A 17,460-nucleotide genomic window follows, 5' to 3' on the forward strand; every position below is an offset into this window, starting at 1 on the left:
AAAGCCATCTGATTTTAATATATCGTAGTTTCGACCCTGAGATTCCCTCAAATTGCAGGAAAAATATAATGTGTACTTAAAACTAGAGGAGACACAGAGGAGAGGAGAAAGCACAAGCAAAGAAGACATGCTGAGGATCCCAGAAGAGAAGTCTCCCAAGGGGCAGCCCTAGGCTGCAGTGACCCAGGCAGAAATGATATAGGGAAGGTGTCCAGAAACCTCCAGCTTGGAGCCGCCCTGAGCATTTGTTTTGTTAGGATGGGATGATCCAATTCCATTTGGAGAGAAATTATAGTTCCATTCTAATTAATTCAGGCATTACAGCAGTTGATACGGGAGAAATTAGGAGAATATTTTTCTTGACATTTGAAGTGTGAGCTTTGAAGCAGCTAAATGAAGGCCTTGTGAACCAAGACTAAATCAGCCACATTAATCTTTTTTAACTTTCTTTCTTTCCAGCTCTGCAAATATTTAAGTCTTGGCAAAATTCAAAACTCACAACTCACTCTTCACTGGTATCTGAGAAATATAATACTGAAAAGGAAAAGGACGAAAATAATATGGAATGAAATGCATGACATGTACTGGGAAGCAAAATAACTTCCAACGAAACTTCCATTTATGGCTTAGTCAAAAACATATGGATATACAAGCTGAAAAACAGAGTTAGTGGGAAAGCTAGGTGGCTGGTTAAAAATACACTTTTTGTGGTAATGTTACATTATTTTTTAAAAGAAAGTAACACCCCTCCCCCCAAAAAAATCCCCTGCTCCAGGATCTTTAGACAATTCCTTAGTTTGATAAAAGCAAACCATGTCAAAATTGTATTTTTTAAGAAATGTTTATACTTTATTCAGAAACATTCCAAAGAAACTGGAAAAGTGAGGAAATTAAAGGTGGGCACAAAAATGTATGTGTGTGCAAGAAAATGTATTGAAACATCATTTATAATGATAAGAAATAGAATCAACCTATATGTCTCTCAATAGAAGAATTGGTTAAATAAATTATGGCATTATTGGTTAAATAAATTCACAAAAGGACTACTGTGCAGCCATTAACATGATGTGATGGTTTATGAACAAAAGAAATATGTCCAAGTCTATTCATAAGTTAAAAAAAAAGAACATACTGAGAATCTAGTTTGTAGCTATCAGAATAGTAAAGGCTATAAGTTTAATCATAGATATTATTGGCCAGGGTACGGGGAAGAAAACACACTTTATTGGTAGGGGTGTCAATTGGTATACCTTTTTGGAAAGAAATGGAACAACAGTTTTAAAAACTTTAAATGTACATACTCTTTGATCCAGGAATTCCATTTCTGCAAAATTATCCTATACATAAACAGCATATGGTACAAGGATTTATGTCCAAGGATGCACACTGTGGCATTGTTTAGTAATAGTGACCAACCAGAATATAAACTAAATATCCAGCACACAGGACTGGTTAAACCAAGTATGGTATCTCAACGGAGTGGAACATTACATATTGCTGACAAACAATGAACAAATCAGTAAGTACTAATTTGGAAGGCTAAGATATGTTAAGTTTTAAAAAGACATATTGTATATGCCCAAGCATGCATGTGTATGTAGAGCATGTCTAGAAGAATGCTCAGGAAGCTGGTAGTAGTGTTTCCCTGGAAAGGAGAAAAGGGCTGGGGGTCATGGTGGGAAGGAGACCTAATTTTTCATAAATACCCTTTGGAACTATTTGGATTTTTTGCCATATGCGTGTGTTACTTTTCTAATTAAAACAACTCATCAAAAAATATTATCGAAAAATATTTACTGGCCGGGCGCAGTTGCTTACACCTGTAATCCCAACACTTTGGGGGCCGAGGCGGGCGGATCACCTGAGGTCAGGAGTTCAAGACCGGCCTCGCCAACATGGTGAAACCCTGTCTCTACTAAAAATACAAAAATTAGCTGGGCATGGTGGCGTGTGCCTGTAGTTCCAGCTACTCAGGAGGCTGAAGCAGGAGAATGGCTTGAACCTGGGAGGCAGAGGTTGCAGTGAGCCGAGGTCTTGCCACTGCACTCCAGCCTGGGCGACAGAACGAGATTCTGTCTCAAAAAAAAAAAAAATTACTGAAATGGGAAGATGCTCATGGTATATTAAAAACAAGCTACAAAAAAGAATATAGAGGAGTTTCCAACTATTTTTATGTCTGCATTGAAGAAAGTCAAGAAAATATATGAAAACACGCTAGTGTCATTTTGAATGGTACCATGGCTTTTTATTTTCTCATGTTTTGCCAATCAGCATTTTCTACAGTGACCAAATAGCACTTATGTAATATGGAAAAAAATAACATTCTTGAATCTTGCTGCTTCAAAAATGTTTAGGACCTTTTTTTTTTTCCTGCCTTAAAATACACACACACACACACACACACACACACGCACACACACACACAGAGGGGGAGGGGTGATCTTCTTTTTAGCACTTAAGGAGAAAGACAATCAAGGCTTTTGTTTTCCTGAGGCTTCACTTAAATGATATTATTTTGCTGACTTCATCCTGGAGAACTATTCAGAATAAAGCATGGAAGAACAGCTGTTCTTGACCACCAGCAACTGCAAAACACCCAGGGAATAAATTTAGACTTCCAGAAAGGAAGAAGAAATCAATCAGTTGGTACCTGGGTGGGAGAGGTGATGATCACACACAGGCGGGAGCAATATTACCAGGGACGCCAAAGAGGAGATCAAAGAGAAGTGTCAAAATATCACTCAGCACTTATCAATTTGGAACAAGTGGCTGAATGACAAACCACCTCGAATCCCACTGCCTGCCTTTCACCCTTAACTGGGTGAAATTCCCCATAGCAAGGAAGCTCCTGAGGGCAAATTTTTGGAAGTCAGCCAGCAAACAGGATGAAAATTGTCAAAATTATTTTTAAAACTCTCAACAGAGGTCTACAGCTCGGTGAAGACATTAGACTCCATTACAAATTAATTAATTAATTAACTAATTAATTAATGTGGTGCAAACAAAAAAAGGACTAAAAAAGAAAACAAGTTTGACCTAGCCTTCACCTTCCTAAAAGGCCTCCCTCTTCCCCAGGTGTGGGGTGCTTCTCTGGAATTCGTCACGGTTTAGGCCTACGAAGGCCTGATGGATTCTCAGGCCCACTCTCTGCAAGCAAAACTGAAGCAGACTTGTACATTTACCCAGTGGATTAAACAATACATTTCAAGAATCTGGATCCCAAGCTATAATTTTCCTCCTCATTTTTGAAGTTTACTTGGAATATTTGGGGTCAAGATGCTCTGGGAAGCCGCTTCAGCATTCACTTACCCAATGCTCATGTGTGCACTAACACCAAGCACCAAAATGACAAAAGTCAATGCCCTAGTAAATGTCTATTTCAGACAAAGAATCAGTTAAAAAGTTGGTGGGCATACTCCAAGTCCTTTTCAGATAAATTAAAGACTGAACGATTGAGTAGGTTCTTGTATTTTTATTATACTGGCATTTTCCCATCACTGTGCTAACATACACAATTCTTTTTTTGTTTTGTTTTGTTTTGCTTTGCTTTGAGGCGGAGTCTGGCTCTGTCACCCAGGCTGAAGTGCAGCAGCTCCATCTTGGCTCACTGCAACCTCCACCTCCTGGGTTCAAGCGATTCTCCTTCCTCAGCCTCCCAAGTAGCTGGGACTACAGGTGTGTGCCACCACACCTGGCTAATTTTTTTGTGTTTTTGGTGGAGACAGGGTTTCGCCATGTTGGCCAGGCTGGTCTCAAACTCCTGACCTCAGGTGATCTGCCCGCCTTGGCCTCCCAAAGCGCTGGGATTACAGGTGTGAGACACTGCACTTGGCCTTAACATACACAATTTGGTTGTGGCTCCCACACCTGGCTGATGATCAGAGTCATCTGAGCACTTGAAAACAGCATACCTTTCCAGATTCCACCCTACATTTACTGACACAGAAATTTCCAGGGCATATTCCTCCTAGCAGCAGCCCAGGATAGTTCTTTTGGGAGCAAACAAACCACTGTATTCTAAAAATGTATGTTTAACAAATGCCCCGAAGTGATCCAGCCAGTGGTAGATCTGGACCACGCTTGGATAAACACTGATCTTAGAGACTAGTGAATAATCTATTTGCCACAGGCAGACTTGCTCAACTGCAGAGGCCTGAGCATTCTTGGTTTTGTCTTTAATACACATGGGGCCTGGAGCCTTTTTTCCAACACACCGTTCTCCTCTTCCACCACAAAAAGCTCAAGGTTCTCCCCTGTTGTTCTCACTCTTTTTTTTTTTCTCCTTTTGGCTATTACAAAAGTAACATAACCACATTACAGAGAAAATAGAGGGAATCACTCTTAACTCAAAGGCCTAACTATAATCACTATTAACATTTAAAAATACATAACTGACTTACTCAACACATTTATTCTACAGAGGAGTACACCTATGATGCCTAATGAGCTTTGCTTGGGGCTAGAAATACACAAATGGAGATCAAGTTCCTGTCCTCAAGAAGCTTAGTCTTGTGAAAAAATGGAAAGAATCTAAGCAATGTGTTTTTCAAAAAACTAGAAGTATAATTATAGCATAAACAATTTGTCATGCTGTATAAAATTAGAATGTTACAACAAAGTTTTCCATGTGTCTACATGGTCTATATCCATTATTTCACTGCTTATAAATATATTTGTGGCTAGGCGCAGTGGCTCAAGCCTGTAATCCCAGCACTTACTTTGGGAAGCTGAGGCAGGTGGGTCACTTGAGGTTAGGTGTTTGAGACTCGCCTGGCCAACGTGGTGAAAACCTATCTCTACTAAAAAGTACAAAAATTGGCTGGGTGTGGTGGTGGGCACCTATAATCCCAGAAACTCGGGGGCTGAGCTGGGAGGATGGCTTGAACCTGGGAGGCAGAGGTTGCAGTGAGCCGAGATCACACCACTGCGCTCCAGCCAGGGCGACGGACCAAGATTGCATCTCAGAAAATAAATAAATAAATAAATGAATGTATTTATTTTCATATTTCAGGCATTTGTTTATTTACTGGCTATTATAACTAACACATCTTTGTGTATGGTTCCCAAAATATTCACCTAGCATACTACTTTTTTTTTTTTTAAGGAAAATTGTGGCATCAGACATTTTTCATGGCTTTTATTATTTCTTATCAAAGAAGAAATTTTCTACCTAAATTTCTAAATTTCATATAATAAAACCTATAAGTCTCCATCACCTAATCTTAATAAAGACTCATCCACATTAAGATAAGTGGAACATAGCCATGAAAACATAAGATTTATTTTTTATATGCTATTATGTCCTGCTTTATTACATAAAAGGAACTCAATCCATTGATTTGGTAATTTTTTTCAGTCTCATTTCACATATTCCTTAAAAACCGTAAAAGAAAGGAACTATAAAGAATGTCCTTTTCAGGCCGGGTGCAGTGGCTCGTGCCTGTAATCCCAGCACTTTGGGAGGCTGAGGTGGGCGGATCACCTGAGGTCAGGAGTTCGAGACCAGCCTGACCAACACAGAGAAACCCCGTCTCTACTAAAAATACAAAATTAGCCAGGCATGGTGGCACATGCCTGTAATCCCAGCTACTTGGGAGGCTGAGGCAGGAGAATTGCTTGAACCCGGGAGGTGGAGGTTGTGGGGAGGTGGAGGTTGCGGTGAGCTGAGATTGTGCCATTGCACTCCAGCCTGAGCAACAAGAGTGAAACTCTGTATCAAAAAAAAAAAAAAAAGAATCTCCCTTCGAAACCCCAAAGAAGGTAGCCTTCAATAATGCTGATTAACTAGAGTGTATTTGACAATAGATAGCTTCCTCAAAATCTAAGAAAATTGAGGGCACAGTGGCTCACACCTGTAATCCCAGCATTTTGGGAGGCCAAGGTGGGAGGATCACTTGAGACTAAGAGTTCGAGACCAGCCTAAGCAACATGGTGAGATGCCCCAATCTCTACAAAATAAAAAGAAAATTGATTTTCTACAGTGTTTAGAAAACTTTTCCTTCTTTTTTTTTAATCAAGAAAATCCTTTTTAAATAGAAACCTTTCCCCCTGTCCTGTGCCCACCAGTGTTCCTTTTCTTCCATAAACACAAACTTTCCACCACAACAATCCTACAACACCCACAACACCCAACACTTCACTTCCACCATCCCCCAAAAAGTGTATGGGTATTTTTTTGTTTGTTTGTCTCTGGGTTTGTGCGTGTATGTGCCGGTGCACTTTAGGCTAATCTATGCTGCATAAACCCCAAAGTTCCAAAAGCAGTGAGAACATCAGAGCTGGAAAAATCACAGTAGGCAGATGTGTCTGCTGTGAACTCACCATGTAAATTTGATTGAGAAAAAAACTAATGAAAAAAGGAAAACATAAGATGCCTAAGTAGAAATCTGACTTCTTGTGAACTTTCAGGATGTCTTTCTAAGTGCTTTAAGCAACCCAGGGCTTTGATATCCCTTAGCTATTTTATTTGCTCTTGATACAATGTTAAGCTTCTTTGTATACTTCCTAGAGAGAACAGCAAGCCAACTTAGCAAACTGAGCACAGACAAGATTTTCCATCTTGTCTTGAAAAGTATGCCCTGAAAAGAAAAAAAAAAAAAACCACACATGTGTTTATAATTTGAAGTACAGCTCGAGACACAGACCTGGAGGACTTAGACTCTGGGCTGGTGGATGGCACATCTTCAAAGGGGTAAGTAAGTGCGTGTGTGTGCATGTGTGTGTATATGTAACTTTAAAAATTTCCTATAGTATTGAAAATACACTCTAGTTGCACTTTACCAAAAGTTTCTGAATTGGCTAGGGTTCGCAGGCTGGTGAAGTTGTTATAGTCTTTATTTTCTCCTGTACTGTCTGGAAGGATACTAGCATCTCAGGTCAGGGTCTCATTCCAACAAAAAGCCCCATTAGTGTGTGACAGCAGCTCAGCACACCATGGTTTATGATCACTAGGATTATCACCAAAAAGGCAAAAAAAAAAAAAAAAAGAAAGAAAGGAAAAAAGCATGACACTTTCTCTACTTTCTCTTGGTAAAAACATTTTAAAATATGGAGCTACTTTAAGTTGTTGCATGTTTTCAGTATTTGTCTGCTGAGGAATGGGAAAATCTAACACTTCACTACTTGCAGAGGGGAAAATGTTCTTCACTTAGAACTCAAAAGTGTGACTGCTCTTCACAAACTCCCTCTGTGAATGACCTGACAGTCACAGGCTTGCTCCTCTTCATCTTCTCACAATTGCTGTCCGAGGTTAAATGTTATTTTTTGGTACCACACCAGCTAGTTTCACAATTTGTAAGCAAAAGTGCCCAAACAAATATAAGTTGCAGTAACCATGGTTGGGTTTTCCTGAAGGAGGAATGGAATGGCTTTCTAACAGAGCATATCAAAGGATCTTCCTCTGATTACACAGGAGCCAGAAAGGGGAGGAAAAACGAGGCAACTGGCTAACAATAATAGCTATAACAATACAAGTGCTGGCAGCTTACTATACATCAGGTACCAAGACATGGACTACCTAAATACTCAAAACAACGTTATCAGATAGGTACTATCATTATCACCATTTTACAGATAAGGAAAATGAGACTCAGAGGTTAAATAACCCAATACATAAACGTCTAAATTAAGAGAAACTCAGTTCTGACTTCAAGTTCTTCCAAAACAGTCCCCACCCTCCATCCCACTTCCATGCCCACTTCGCCACCACTCTAACCAAGGACTAAGATCTGCAGCAGGCTTCATTTTCTCAAGCCCATTGTTTTATATATTATAACAGAGCCTGTGTAGGCAGTCTATTTTTTTCCCCTGTTTGTTTCCCTCTTATTCTCTTTTTTAAAATTTTAGTAAGTATTAATAGGAAGGCCCACAACCTACTTAAAACATACAAACTTCTGGCCGGGTGCAGTGGCTCACGCCTGTAATCCCAGCACTTTGGGAGGCTGAGATGGGCGGATTGCCTGAGGTCAGGAGTTCGAGACCACCCTGGCCAACATGGTGAAACCCCATCTCTACTAAAAATACAAAAATTAGCTGGGTGTGGTGGCGGGCGCCTGTAATCCCAGCTACTCCAGAGGCTGAGGCAGGATAATTGCTTGAACCTGGGAGGCGGAGGTTGCAGTGAGCCAAGATCTCACCATTGCACTCCAGCTTGGGCAGCCAAGTCTCCATCACAAACAAACAAACAAAAAGTCTGTCTGGCTTGTGTAAAGAAAAAAAAAATCTACTTTCATATGTATAGTAAAATTTCCCCTGTGTTACTTAAAAGTGAGGATCTGAACAAGTTGTTAACCCCCAAGTGACAATACTGATACAGCTTCCACCAAATGGTAACCTTTCCTCTTTATTATCTAAAGTCCCCCAAGGTTGTCTTTTCTTCTTCCATTTATTGCATATGTCTGGGAATTCAGGCTTAAAGGCCATTACTCTGCTCAGACAGAATCCAAATTGGTAAAGCCTGATTTGGCAAATACAAAAACTAAAATTTTAGTTTTAAGCTAGACCAAACTGGAGATGGCTATTTGAATTAAAGTGAAAAAAAAAAAAAAAAAAAAACCACCATATTTTTGCAATTTTCCCCTTCAGAGCTTATTTCATTTTACTTAGACTCACTGTTCAACAAATCTGCCAACCTGCAGAAAGAATCCTCTGTTTTTACAAAGTCACTCACTCCAGGATGACTAAGTAATGGGTCTTTCCTCTTGCAATAAAAATATGGTTTGATTTACAAGTCGCATTACAGGAATACATCTAAAGTTCTTTTTGTTGCTGTTGTTGTTGTTGAGACGGAGTCTCGCTCTGTCGCCCAGGCTGGAGGGCAGTGGCGCAATCTCGGCTCACTGCAAGCTCCGCCTCCCGGGTTCACGCTATTCTCCTGCCTCAGCCTCCCGAGCCGCTGGGACTACAGGCGCCCGCCACCACACCCAGCTAATTTTTTGCATTTTTAGTAGAGACGGGGTTTCACCGTGTTAGCCAGCATGGTCTCGATCTCCTGACCTCGTGATCCTCCCACCTCGGTCTCCCAAAGTGCTGGGATTACAGGTGTGAGCCACCGCGCCCGGCATCTAAAGCTCTTATAAAAAATAAGGTGTCTAGTGATAAGAAGTTTCTCCTGGGAGAGGTAACTTAAACATTTCCACCAGAGGGCACTATCCTCACTGAAAGTAATGAATACATTGCTCCTAATTTAGAACACTTTGCAATCTAACCAGCCCAAAATAAATCATTTTTATTCCAGAAAGCACTTATAAAGAACAGTTCAATTGTCTTAAAACATAACATGCTATAGTTAAATAAAATATAAAATAATTTTTTGCCATAAAAATAATGATAATAATAATAAACATATATTTTAGCTTACTATGTGGCAATCATAGTTCTAAGCACTTTGCATATATAAACTCGTAAGTTCCTCATATATTAATAATCTCCATTGTACATATGATGAAGTCAAAGCACAGACAAATAACTTAAGGGTCACCAAACTAGTAACTACAGAGCCAGGATTCAAATTCTGGCAGTCAGACACCCAAGTCCATGTACCTAACCTACAGAAACATACAGGGACCAAATACAAGGAGATTTGTTTCTGAATGTATTTAACTATGCCACTGAGTATATCACAGCTCTAGAAATAAAAAAAATTAGTTATAAAAGGTACTATTCTATCATCTGATAGTAATGCTATTAACTGTATTTTGACATCCTTTTCACATGTATATAAATGCCTTGCATTAAAGAAGACCTATCACTTTAGTTCACTTATTTGACAGCTACATTCCATTGAAAAGTACCAAAGTTCTAGATTTAAGAAGAAGGAAGAGTGGGAGGAGAAGAATCTGCTCTTTTCTTTTTCTAGTTTTTAAGAGTTGGGGGTCTCACTGTGTTGCCGAGGCTGGTCTCAAACTCCTATGCCCAAGAGATCCTCCCACCTCAGAGCCTTCCAAGTAGCTGGGACTACAGGGATGCACCTCTACACCCAGCTCTGCTCTTTTTATTTTTATATGTTTAAAGATATATAATAAAGACTATGAACCACAGGCAGAGTTATGGCTTGAGATGAAATAGTCTGAGTAAATCATTTATTATTCTGACTGTATTGAGACTCTCTAAATTAAGTCCTGGTCTTTGGAACTTACTTGGCATTCACAGTTGTATTTCCATCCTTCAGACACATCTGTGATTCTCCATAAGCTAGAAACACACTTTGCAATGGGCAAATACACAAATATTGTCGGAAAAACCCCAGAATGTGCGTCTTGAGAAATTCACTGCCTTATTAGAAATCTGGAAACTGCTGGGTGCCGGGTCTCACGCCTGTAGTCCCAGCTCTTTGGGAGGCTGAGAGGCAAGCGGATCACCAGGGGTCAGGAGTTCGGGACCAACTTGGCCAACATGGTGAAATCCCGTCTCTACTAAAAATACAAAAATTAGCTGGGCGTGATGGTGCATGCCCATAGTCCCAGCTACTGGGGAAGCTGAGGCATGAGAATTGCTTGAACCAGGAGGCAGAGGTTGCAGTGAGCTGAGATCGTGCCACTGCACTCCAGCCCGGATGACAGGGTGAGCCTCTTTCTCAAAATAATAATAATAATAATAATAATAACAAAAATTAAATAAAAATTGAAATCTGGAAACTAAGGTATTTTACTGAGCTACAGGTAAATTTGTTTCAGAATGTTCAGATTACAACTTCTTTAGATATACTTTACTAGTGCAATTGGACTTTGTGTGTGTGTGTGTGTGCATGTGCATGCATGTATGCACATACAGGCAGACTCACATGTGCCTTCAATATCTAGTTCCAAGCATTCAAGCTTCTTTTAATTAGTCCACTTCCTACATATTGCACAAATTTTAAAAATTAAGGAGAATGCATAAAAGAACATGACAAAGGATATCCACTCCAGTATTTGTATGCTAGCAACACACTAGTAACAACCTAAATATCTACCAGATGGGAGTTAGTTAAATAAACTAATTATAGCATATTAATATAGTAGACTAATAGGCAAATTTTTAAAAGAATGAAGCAGCTCTATATGTATGGACAGGCAGGTGAAAAAAGCAAGATACAGAACACTGGTTATGACATGCTAACCTTAGTATGATTAAACATACACACACACACAACTAGAAACACTGGTTGGCTCCAGGAAATAAACTTGGGGACTGAGGAAAGGGAGATTGGAGGAAGTGTTTGAATTTTTTTTTCTTTTCTTTTCTTTTTTTTTTTTTTTTGTAAACTGGGTTCATGAAAGATTTTTTTCCGATTATAATTGATTACAAAGTTAAAGTTAAAACTTTAATAATCAGTTTTTAGAATTTTCGATGAAAATTAAATGGTTAAAGAAACTGTAAAAACCAGTCTAATGCCACCTAATTCGGGGTCTCTTTACTACAGTGGCATCTGATTTCTACATGAGCTCCTGTATATTTGGGACAAAATGACTCACGGGAGGCTTTGGTTTACCACTGCTGGTACCAGAACTGGTTGCATTTTCTTTGATCTGCCCTTTAGATAAGGAACTCCACAGAGGTTGTTCCATGTCATTTGCTTTTTGGAAACTGTACATCTGCAAGCTTTAAAGCAGTAGGTTCAGACTTCCTGGAAGAACTGACACTTGAAGCTGACTAGGGTCTACTTGAGTTCATACTCACTTTGGCTAAGCCACAGTATGAGGGAAGGGTGTCCAGGAATAACGCTTCCATTTTTATCTTGTTCATTCCTGAAAATCCAACAGGAGATTCTTTTCACTCCCTAAAATTAACTGTTCTGTGTATAAAGCATATCTGGATATCTGATCTTAAATGGAAATGTTATCTGAAAATGGCACCAACTTTTCTAAAACTTTAAAATTGGCCCTTTTTTATTTTTAGCCCTGGGGGAGAAGGAAGGGAATGATTACCAAAAAAGCTGACTGGTTCCGTTGCTGCAGTGTATTAATTCACTGGTGATTCTCTCTAGTGGGGATAATTTTAGCAGAAAATAAATATTCTCTTCTCAAGTCTAAAATCACACTTATTAAATATTGTAAATGAAGTAAAAAGTGAGCCATATTATCCCACGGCACGTATGGGGAGAAGCCACCTGCAGGTTATGTAACGGTTAACTCCCTTCTAAAATCAGACTAGCCTGCTCTCCAGCTCTGCTCTCCACAAGCTGCAAGACTTTCGGAAAGTTTCTTCATCTATAAACTGGAGAGCCTGTTACTTTTTGCAGGGGTTTTGGAAGGCTTTCATAAGGTAAAGCATGGAAGCACTTGGCATGCTATCTGACACATGTTATGCAGAAATTACGAAAAAAAAAGGAAAAAAGGGAAATAAGGATAGGGATTTGAGACTAGAATTGTACCTATAGGCAGTCGCCAGGAGCCAAAGTCACCCAAAGCGTGTGTGTGTCCTACTTGCCTCAGACTAGATGAAGACAGGAGGCCTGATTTTTCTACCCCAATTAAGGCCATTGGAGGGAAGGTCAGAACTGTAGTTTAAAACTGAGGCAGCAGTATCATGAGTTGGTGGTAAAGAGACCAAGTAAAGAAGGAAAAGCCGGCAGAAGGGTAACATGGTATTGCAGCCAAGAAGAAGGAGCAAACACCGTCTGGGTGCATGAAGAGACATAGAAACAGCCAGAACCACTTATGAACCCTGCCATCCCTTGATTGAACACCATTTCTTCAGCTTGGAGTCAAAGCTTGGGGCTCCACCAGGCACAGTGGTTCATGCCTGTAATCGCAGCACTTTGGGAGACTGAGGTGTTAGGATTGTTTGAGCCCACGAGTTCAACACCAGCCTGGGCAACAAAGGGAGACCCCAATTCTACAAAAAAAAAAAAAATCTTTTTTAATTTTAAAAAAGCTTGAGGCTTACCGAGATTTGGCTGGGATACTGCCATGGACCTCTGAGGCACTGGTGTGGAACTGACGGCAGGGTGGAGGTTCATATGATTCAGAGGCTGATTCATCGCCTTCCTAGGGTCTTGCCATGTGGTGATTTTTTCTATGTGACTAAAAGAAGGAAAACAATTAATTATCTTTTTAATTGTCAGCATCATTATCATCATCACCAACAACAGCATAATAGTTAATGACACTAATTCTTCCCTTAGGATCTGCTTGAGTGGTTAATAGATTGTGCTTGGTTTCATCCAAGGAATACTTGCCTATTTTTCCCTGCATCCTGGTTAGGCCACACTGGGGATTCTGCAAGCAGCTCTCTAAACACAAGCCCAAGACATCGCTGTCCAGACAGCCCTTGCATGCAGTGAGCCCCAGTGAACTTCCCCTCGGCCCTTGGAGCTTGTATTCCCCAGCACCTCAGTTGCTTCTCAGCCATCCAATCACTGGAGTGCCATAGTGTGAGCTCCTTCCTGGAAGGGGAGCCATGCTCACCTTCCCAGTCAGTACCCCATACTCTCCTGACTCATAGAATTGACATAATGAGGATCCCTTTGGCTGTCATCAAGCAAAAGATGGGCCCATGAAACCAGCTTCTGAACACCACATTAGTGAGCTCTCACAGTAGGAGTGTAAGGTATTTCAAGTTCCCCAAAGGTGACACATAAAACCCTCAAGAAGCTCACTGTCACCAAGCAAGGTGACAATAGGGTAGCTGGAAGGCAGAGTATTAGAAAATAATAATAGGAAAGTCAACTAGTGCCAGCTTATGGAGAAACTTAGATATTGAGGCATGAAGGTTTACAAGGGAGAAGACATGATTACATGTTTGATCACATACAACTTCCAGTTTGTTACTGTGACTTAATCACAGAGAAACTAACCCAACATGAAACATGAGCTTCTGCTCAGAGTTTCCAGTACATTCTAAGGTGGACATGGCCTCCAGCTTTGCCTACCACCTTCCAAATCACATCGCAGGTCACTCCTGGTACCTTAGAGACCCTGTCCCACTCCATCAAACTCTTCCTTTAGTGAGAGTTTGTGATATATATATATATGATGAGTAGATTCATCCCGTTCCTCTACTTTGTTTTATAAACAGTATCAGAAATCTTCCTTCTCCTCCTTCTCCTTCTTTTTTGTTTTTTTGAGACATGATCTTGCTCTGTTACCCAGGCTGGAGTACAGTGGCATAATCATGGCTCATTGCAGCCCCGACATCCTGGGCTGAAGCAATCTTCCCACCTTGGCCTACTGAGTACCTGGGACCACAGGCACCTGCGACCACACCTGGCTCATTTTTTAAAAAAAATTTTTTTTGTAGAGGTGGGTGTCTCCTTATGTTGCCCAGGCTGGTCTCGAACTCCTGAGCTCAAGTGATCCTCCCACCTCAGTCTCCCAAAGTGCTGGGATTACAGGCACAAGCCACCGCACCCAGCCCAGTATCAGAGATCTTTCCATATCCATCAAAGACAACAAACATGATAGAAGAAACTGAATGTTAGCCCTTTGTTTTGGGCCTCACAACCAGGTTGGTCTCTTCCAGTCAGGCCCCTACCGTTGACCTTCCTTAGACATACAACAAAAGGAGCATGATTGTTGTTTCTGTTAAACACACCTCAGTTTTGAATAACAATAGCCTCCTTTGAATCTTTAAGGTAGGAAACCACTTTTACTTGCATTATGTTTAATCAGTCTAGAAACTTCCTTGCATTGAAGTTGTATTTGTCTTGTTTTCAGTCTGTCTCCTCATTTTTAAATGCTTCCTCTGCTAAAATTGTTATTCAGATTTCTTAATGCAAGACTTGAAGGTATTGCCAAGGGGAACTCATCCATTGCCTTGCGTGAAAACTTGGGTCTAAAGGTCTAAGGTTTTAGAATAAATGTGATTTAAAAAAAAAAAAAAAAAGGCCGGGGGCGGTGGCTCATGCCTATAATCCCAGCACTTTGGGAGGCCGAGGCAGGTGGATCACCACAGGTCAAGACCAGCCTGGCCAACATGGTGAAAACCCAGCTCTACTAAAAATATAAAAAGTAGCCGGCATGGTGATGCACGCCTGTAACCCCAGCTACTTGGGAGGCTGAGACAGGAGAATCGCTTGAACCCGGGAGGTGGAGGTTGCAGTGAGTTGGGATCATGCCACTGCACTCCAGCCTAGGCAGCAGAGTGAGACTCCATCCCAAAAAAAAAAAAAAAAAAAAAAAGATGGGGAAATACTGAAGTAAAGAGATGAAAATCATTTCCCTAAGTATAAAGTAAATAATAATAAAAACAATAGTTTTAGTTTACACTTTCAGTTTCACAATTGTAGTTCTGTTTAAAGCTTTCATAAAATCCATCAACTTCTGGGCAGGTGGAAACTCATAGCCAGCCTCAGGCTTGTCACAGGCCTTCCAAGTGAGGAACTAATTGATGAGGATGTCAAAATTAAGTAACTCCCTTTAGCAAAATAATTAGACCTAAGAAATGCTTTGATTATTCCTTCAGAACTCATTCTATTAAAGCAGCATGTTTTCCAAGGCAGACATGTGCTACATAAATAGTTTTCACTCTGGTACCAGAAGGAAAAGAATCCTTCTCTCTTTCATAAACCTTTCTTAGACTCTCTGACATCATGGATATTGATGCTGTGCTAGAACCAACATCAGCACAGGCCCCGGTGAGATATGGAAATATACATCATTTGCTGGAAGATGTTCAAGGACACTTCTGTGGTCAGAATTTCAGCTACCAGCTCTAGGAATAATACAGGAGCTGGAATGATGCATTCCCAAATGCTCGTCCCCCACTCTCCCCTCCCGTTCTGAACAAGTGGGCTGTGGCTCCTGAATGCGGCAAGAGCAGGAACATCTAGCATAGGAAGCCCAGCATCTGAAGTGGCAGATGAGCTCATCTTGCCCCAGGAGTGCCAGCACAGCTTGCCAGCCTAAATCCCCTGGGACAGAGTGTGGGGCCTTCTGGGTGGACCTCATCCTGACAGTTCTGACCCCAAAGATGTACAGCTTACCCATGGCTTGAAGTCCCAGCACTCCTGCAGTGCAGTGGGAGCCTCCACGGCCCACCCTTCAAACTCCACACCCAGCCAACACATTTAAAGGAGTTTTGTTCCCAGTGGATTTGTTAATTAAAAGTGTCACTCACAGCATTCCCCAAAGGCTGGAGTACAAGAGGGAGCCTTTCTTAAGTGAGCAGTTCTCATTGCTCCAAAACAACTCTGAGAAGAAAGCCACTCAAATTCCTGGCTCTGCAGACCAGTCGACCTGACATCAGCTGTAAGGCTGCGCTAACATGGTGTCAAGAGTGGCTCCCAGGCTGAATGCAACAAGTAAGAGTGAGCTATTGCTCACAAGAGGCACTTAATATAGCCTTGATGATTTCATCTGAAAACTAAATTCTCCTATTGTTCTAATCACTTAGTGCCTCAGGCTCCAGCTCCCCCTACTTCCCACCACTTCCCAAACCCAGGATACGCCATTCACTCTTTCACTCTGCTGTCTCATCTCTGCTCCCTCTCTCAATGTTACTGAGTCATTTCCTTTCTCGTATTTCACAGTGTAATCTCAGTGTTTGCCAGGACCCACAATTTAGCTAGATTAATCCCCACTTCCCCGCTACTCCCACCTCCTTCCTGGCTTCACTCCTTGCTTAGTCTACTTCAAGAAAAAGTCTCTCTGCTGTTTTAAAAGTATAACTTCCCTTGGAAATATAAACACATATACAAATATATTTAACCTGCCTACATATGTGTATTGTATAAATACATACACTGTACAGGTTTCATATTTGAAAATGGAACAAAATAGGAAAAAGAAACATATCAAACTATTTATGGTGATATATGCAAATAACAGGCTCATTGGTAATTTTTTTTTCTTATCTAAACTGCTTTGTACTTTCCAGATTTTTAGCAGTGATTATGTATTGTTTTCACAACCAGTAAAAACAAAAATACTAATGAAGGTACAAAAAGACAAAAAAGAAAATTGACGCATGAATACACAGGTCATAAGGTATAAGCAGCACTTTGGGAGGCCGAGGTGGGCAGATCACCTGAGGTTGGGAGTTCGAGACCAGCCTGACCAACATGGAGAAGCCCTGTCTCTACTAAAAATACAAAATTAGCCGGGTGTGGTGGCACATGCCTGTAATCCCAGCTACTCAGAAGGCTGAGGCAGGAGAATTGCTTGAACCCAGGAGGCGGAGATTGTGGTGAGCCGAGATCGCACCATTGCACTCCAGCCTGGGCAACAAGAGAGAAACTCAGTCTCAAAGAACAAACAAACAAACAAACAAACAAAAAGAGTTCCTGAAGATAAACTACAGTTTTGGCTCCTATCTTCGTGTGGCTCAAATCAGGGGACAAATGGAATCAATCACCCGATCCCATGCTGTTTATAAAGAAAAAGAATAGCAGTTCCTACGGGGAAGAAAAGCTTTTCTTGACAGTAAACATTTTTTACCTCGACTTAAAAAAAAGAAAAATCCTCTACAAGTGCTTCCCATGGAGAGCCCTGGTGGTATGTGGGGTTAACGGTACCTGTAACAAATATAAACGGGAGTGAG

General features: G+C 40.8%; 1 protein-coding gene across 1 annotated transcript in view; it reads right to left on the minus strand.

The window, feature by feature from the left end:
- The window catches only part of WWTR1 (WW domain containing transcription regulator 1), a 140,973-nt gene that overhangs the window by 42,945 nt on the left and 80,568 nt on the right, over positions 1-17,460 (minus strand). The window contains exon 3 of the mRNA XM_003826478.6: positions 12,868-13,004. Within this exon, the coding sequence (XP_003826526.1) occupies positions 12,868-13,004 (137 nt within the window). The remainder of the gene's footprint in view (positions 1-12,867; positions 13,005-17,460) is intronic.

Source organism: Pan paniscus, chromosome 2 (genome assembly GCF_029289425.2).
Source record: "Pan paniscus chromosome 2, NHGRI_mPanPan1-v2.0_pri, whole genome shotgun sequence".
Taxonomy (NCBI): Eukaryota; Metazoa; Chordata; class Mammalia; order Primates; family Hominidae; genus Pan; species Pan paniscus.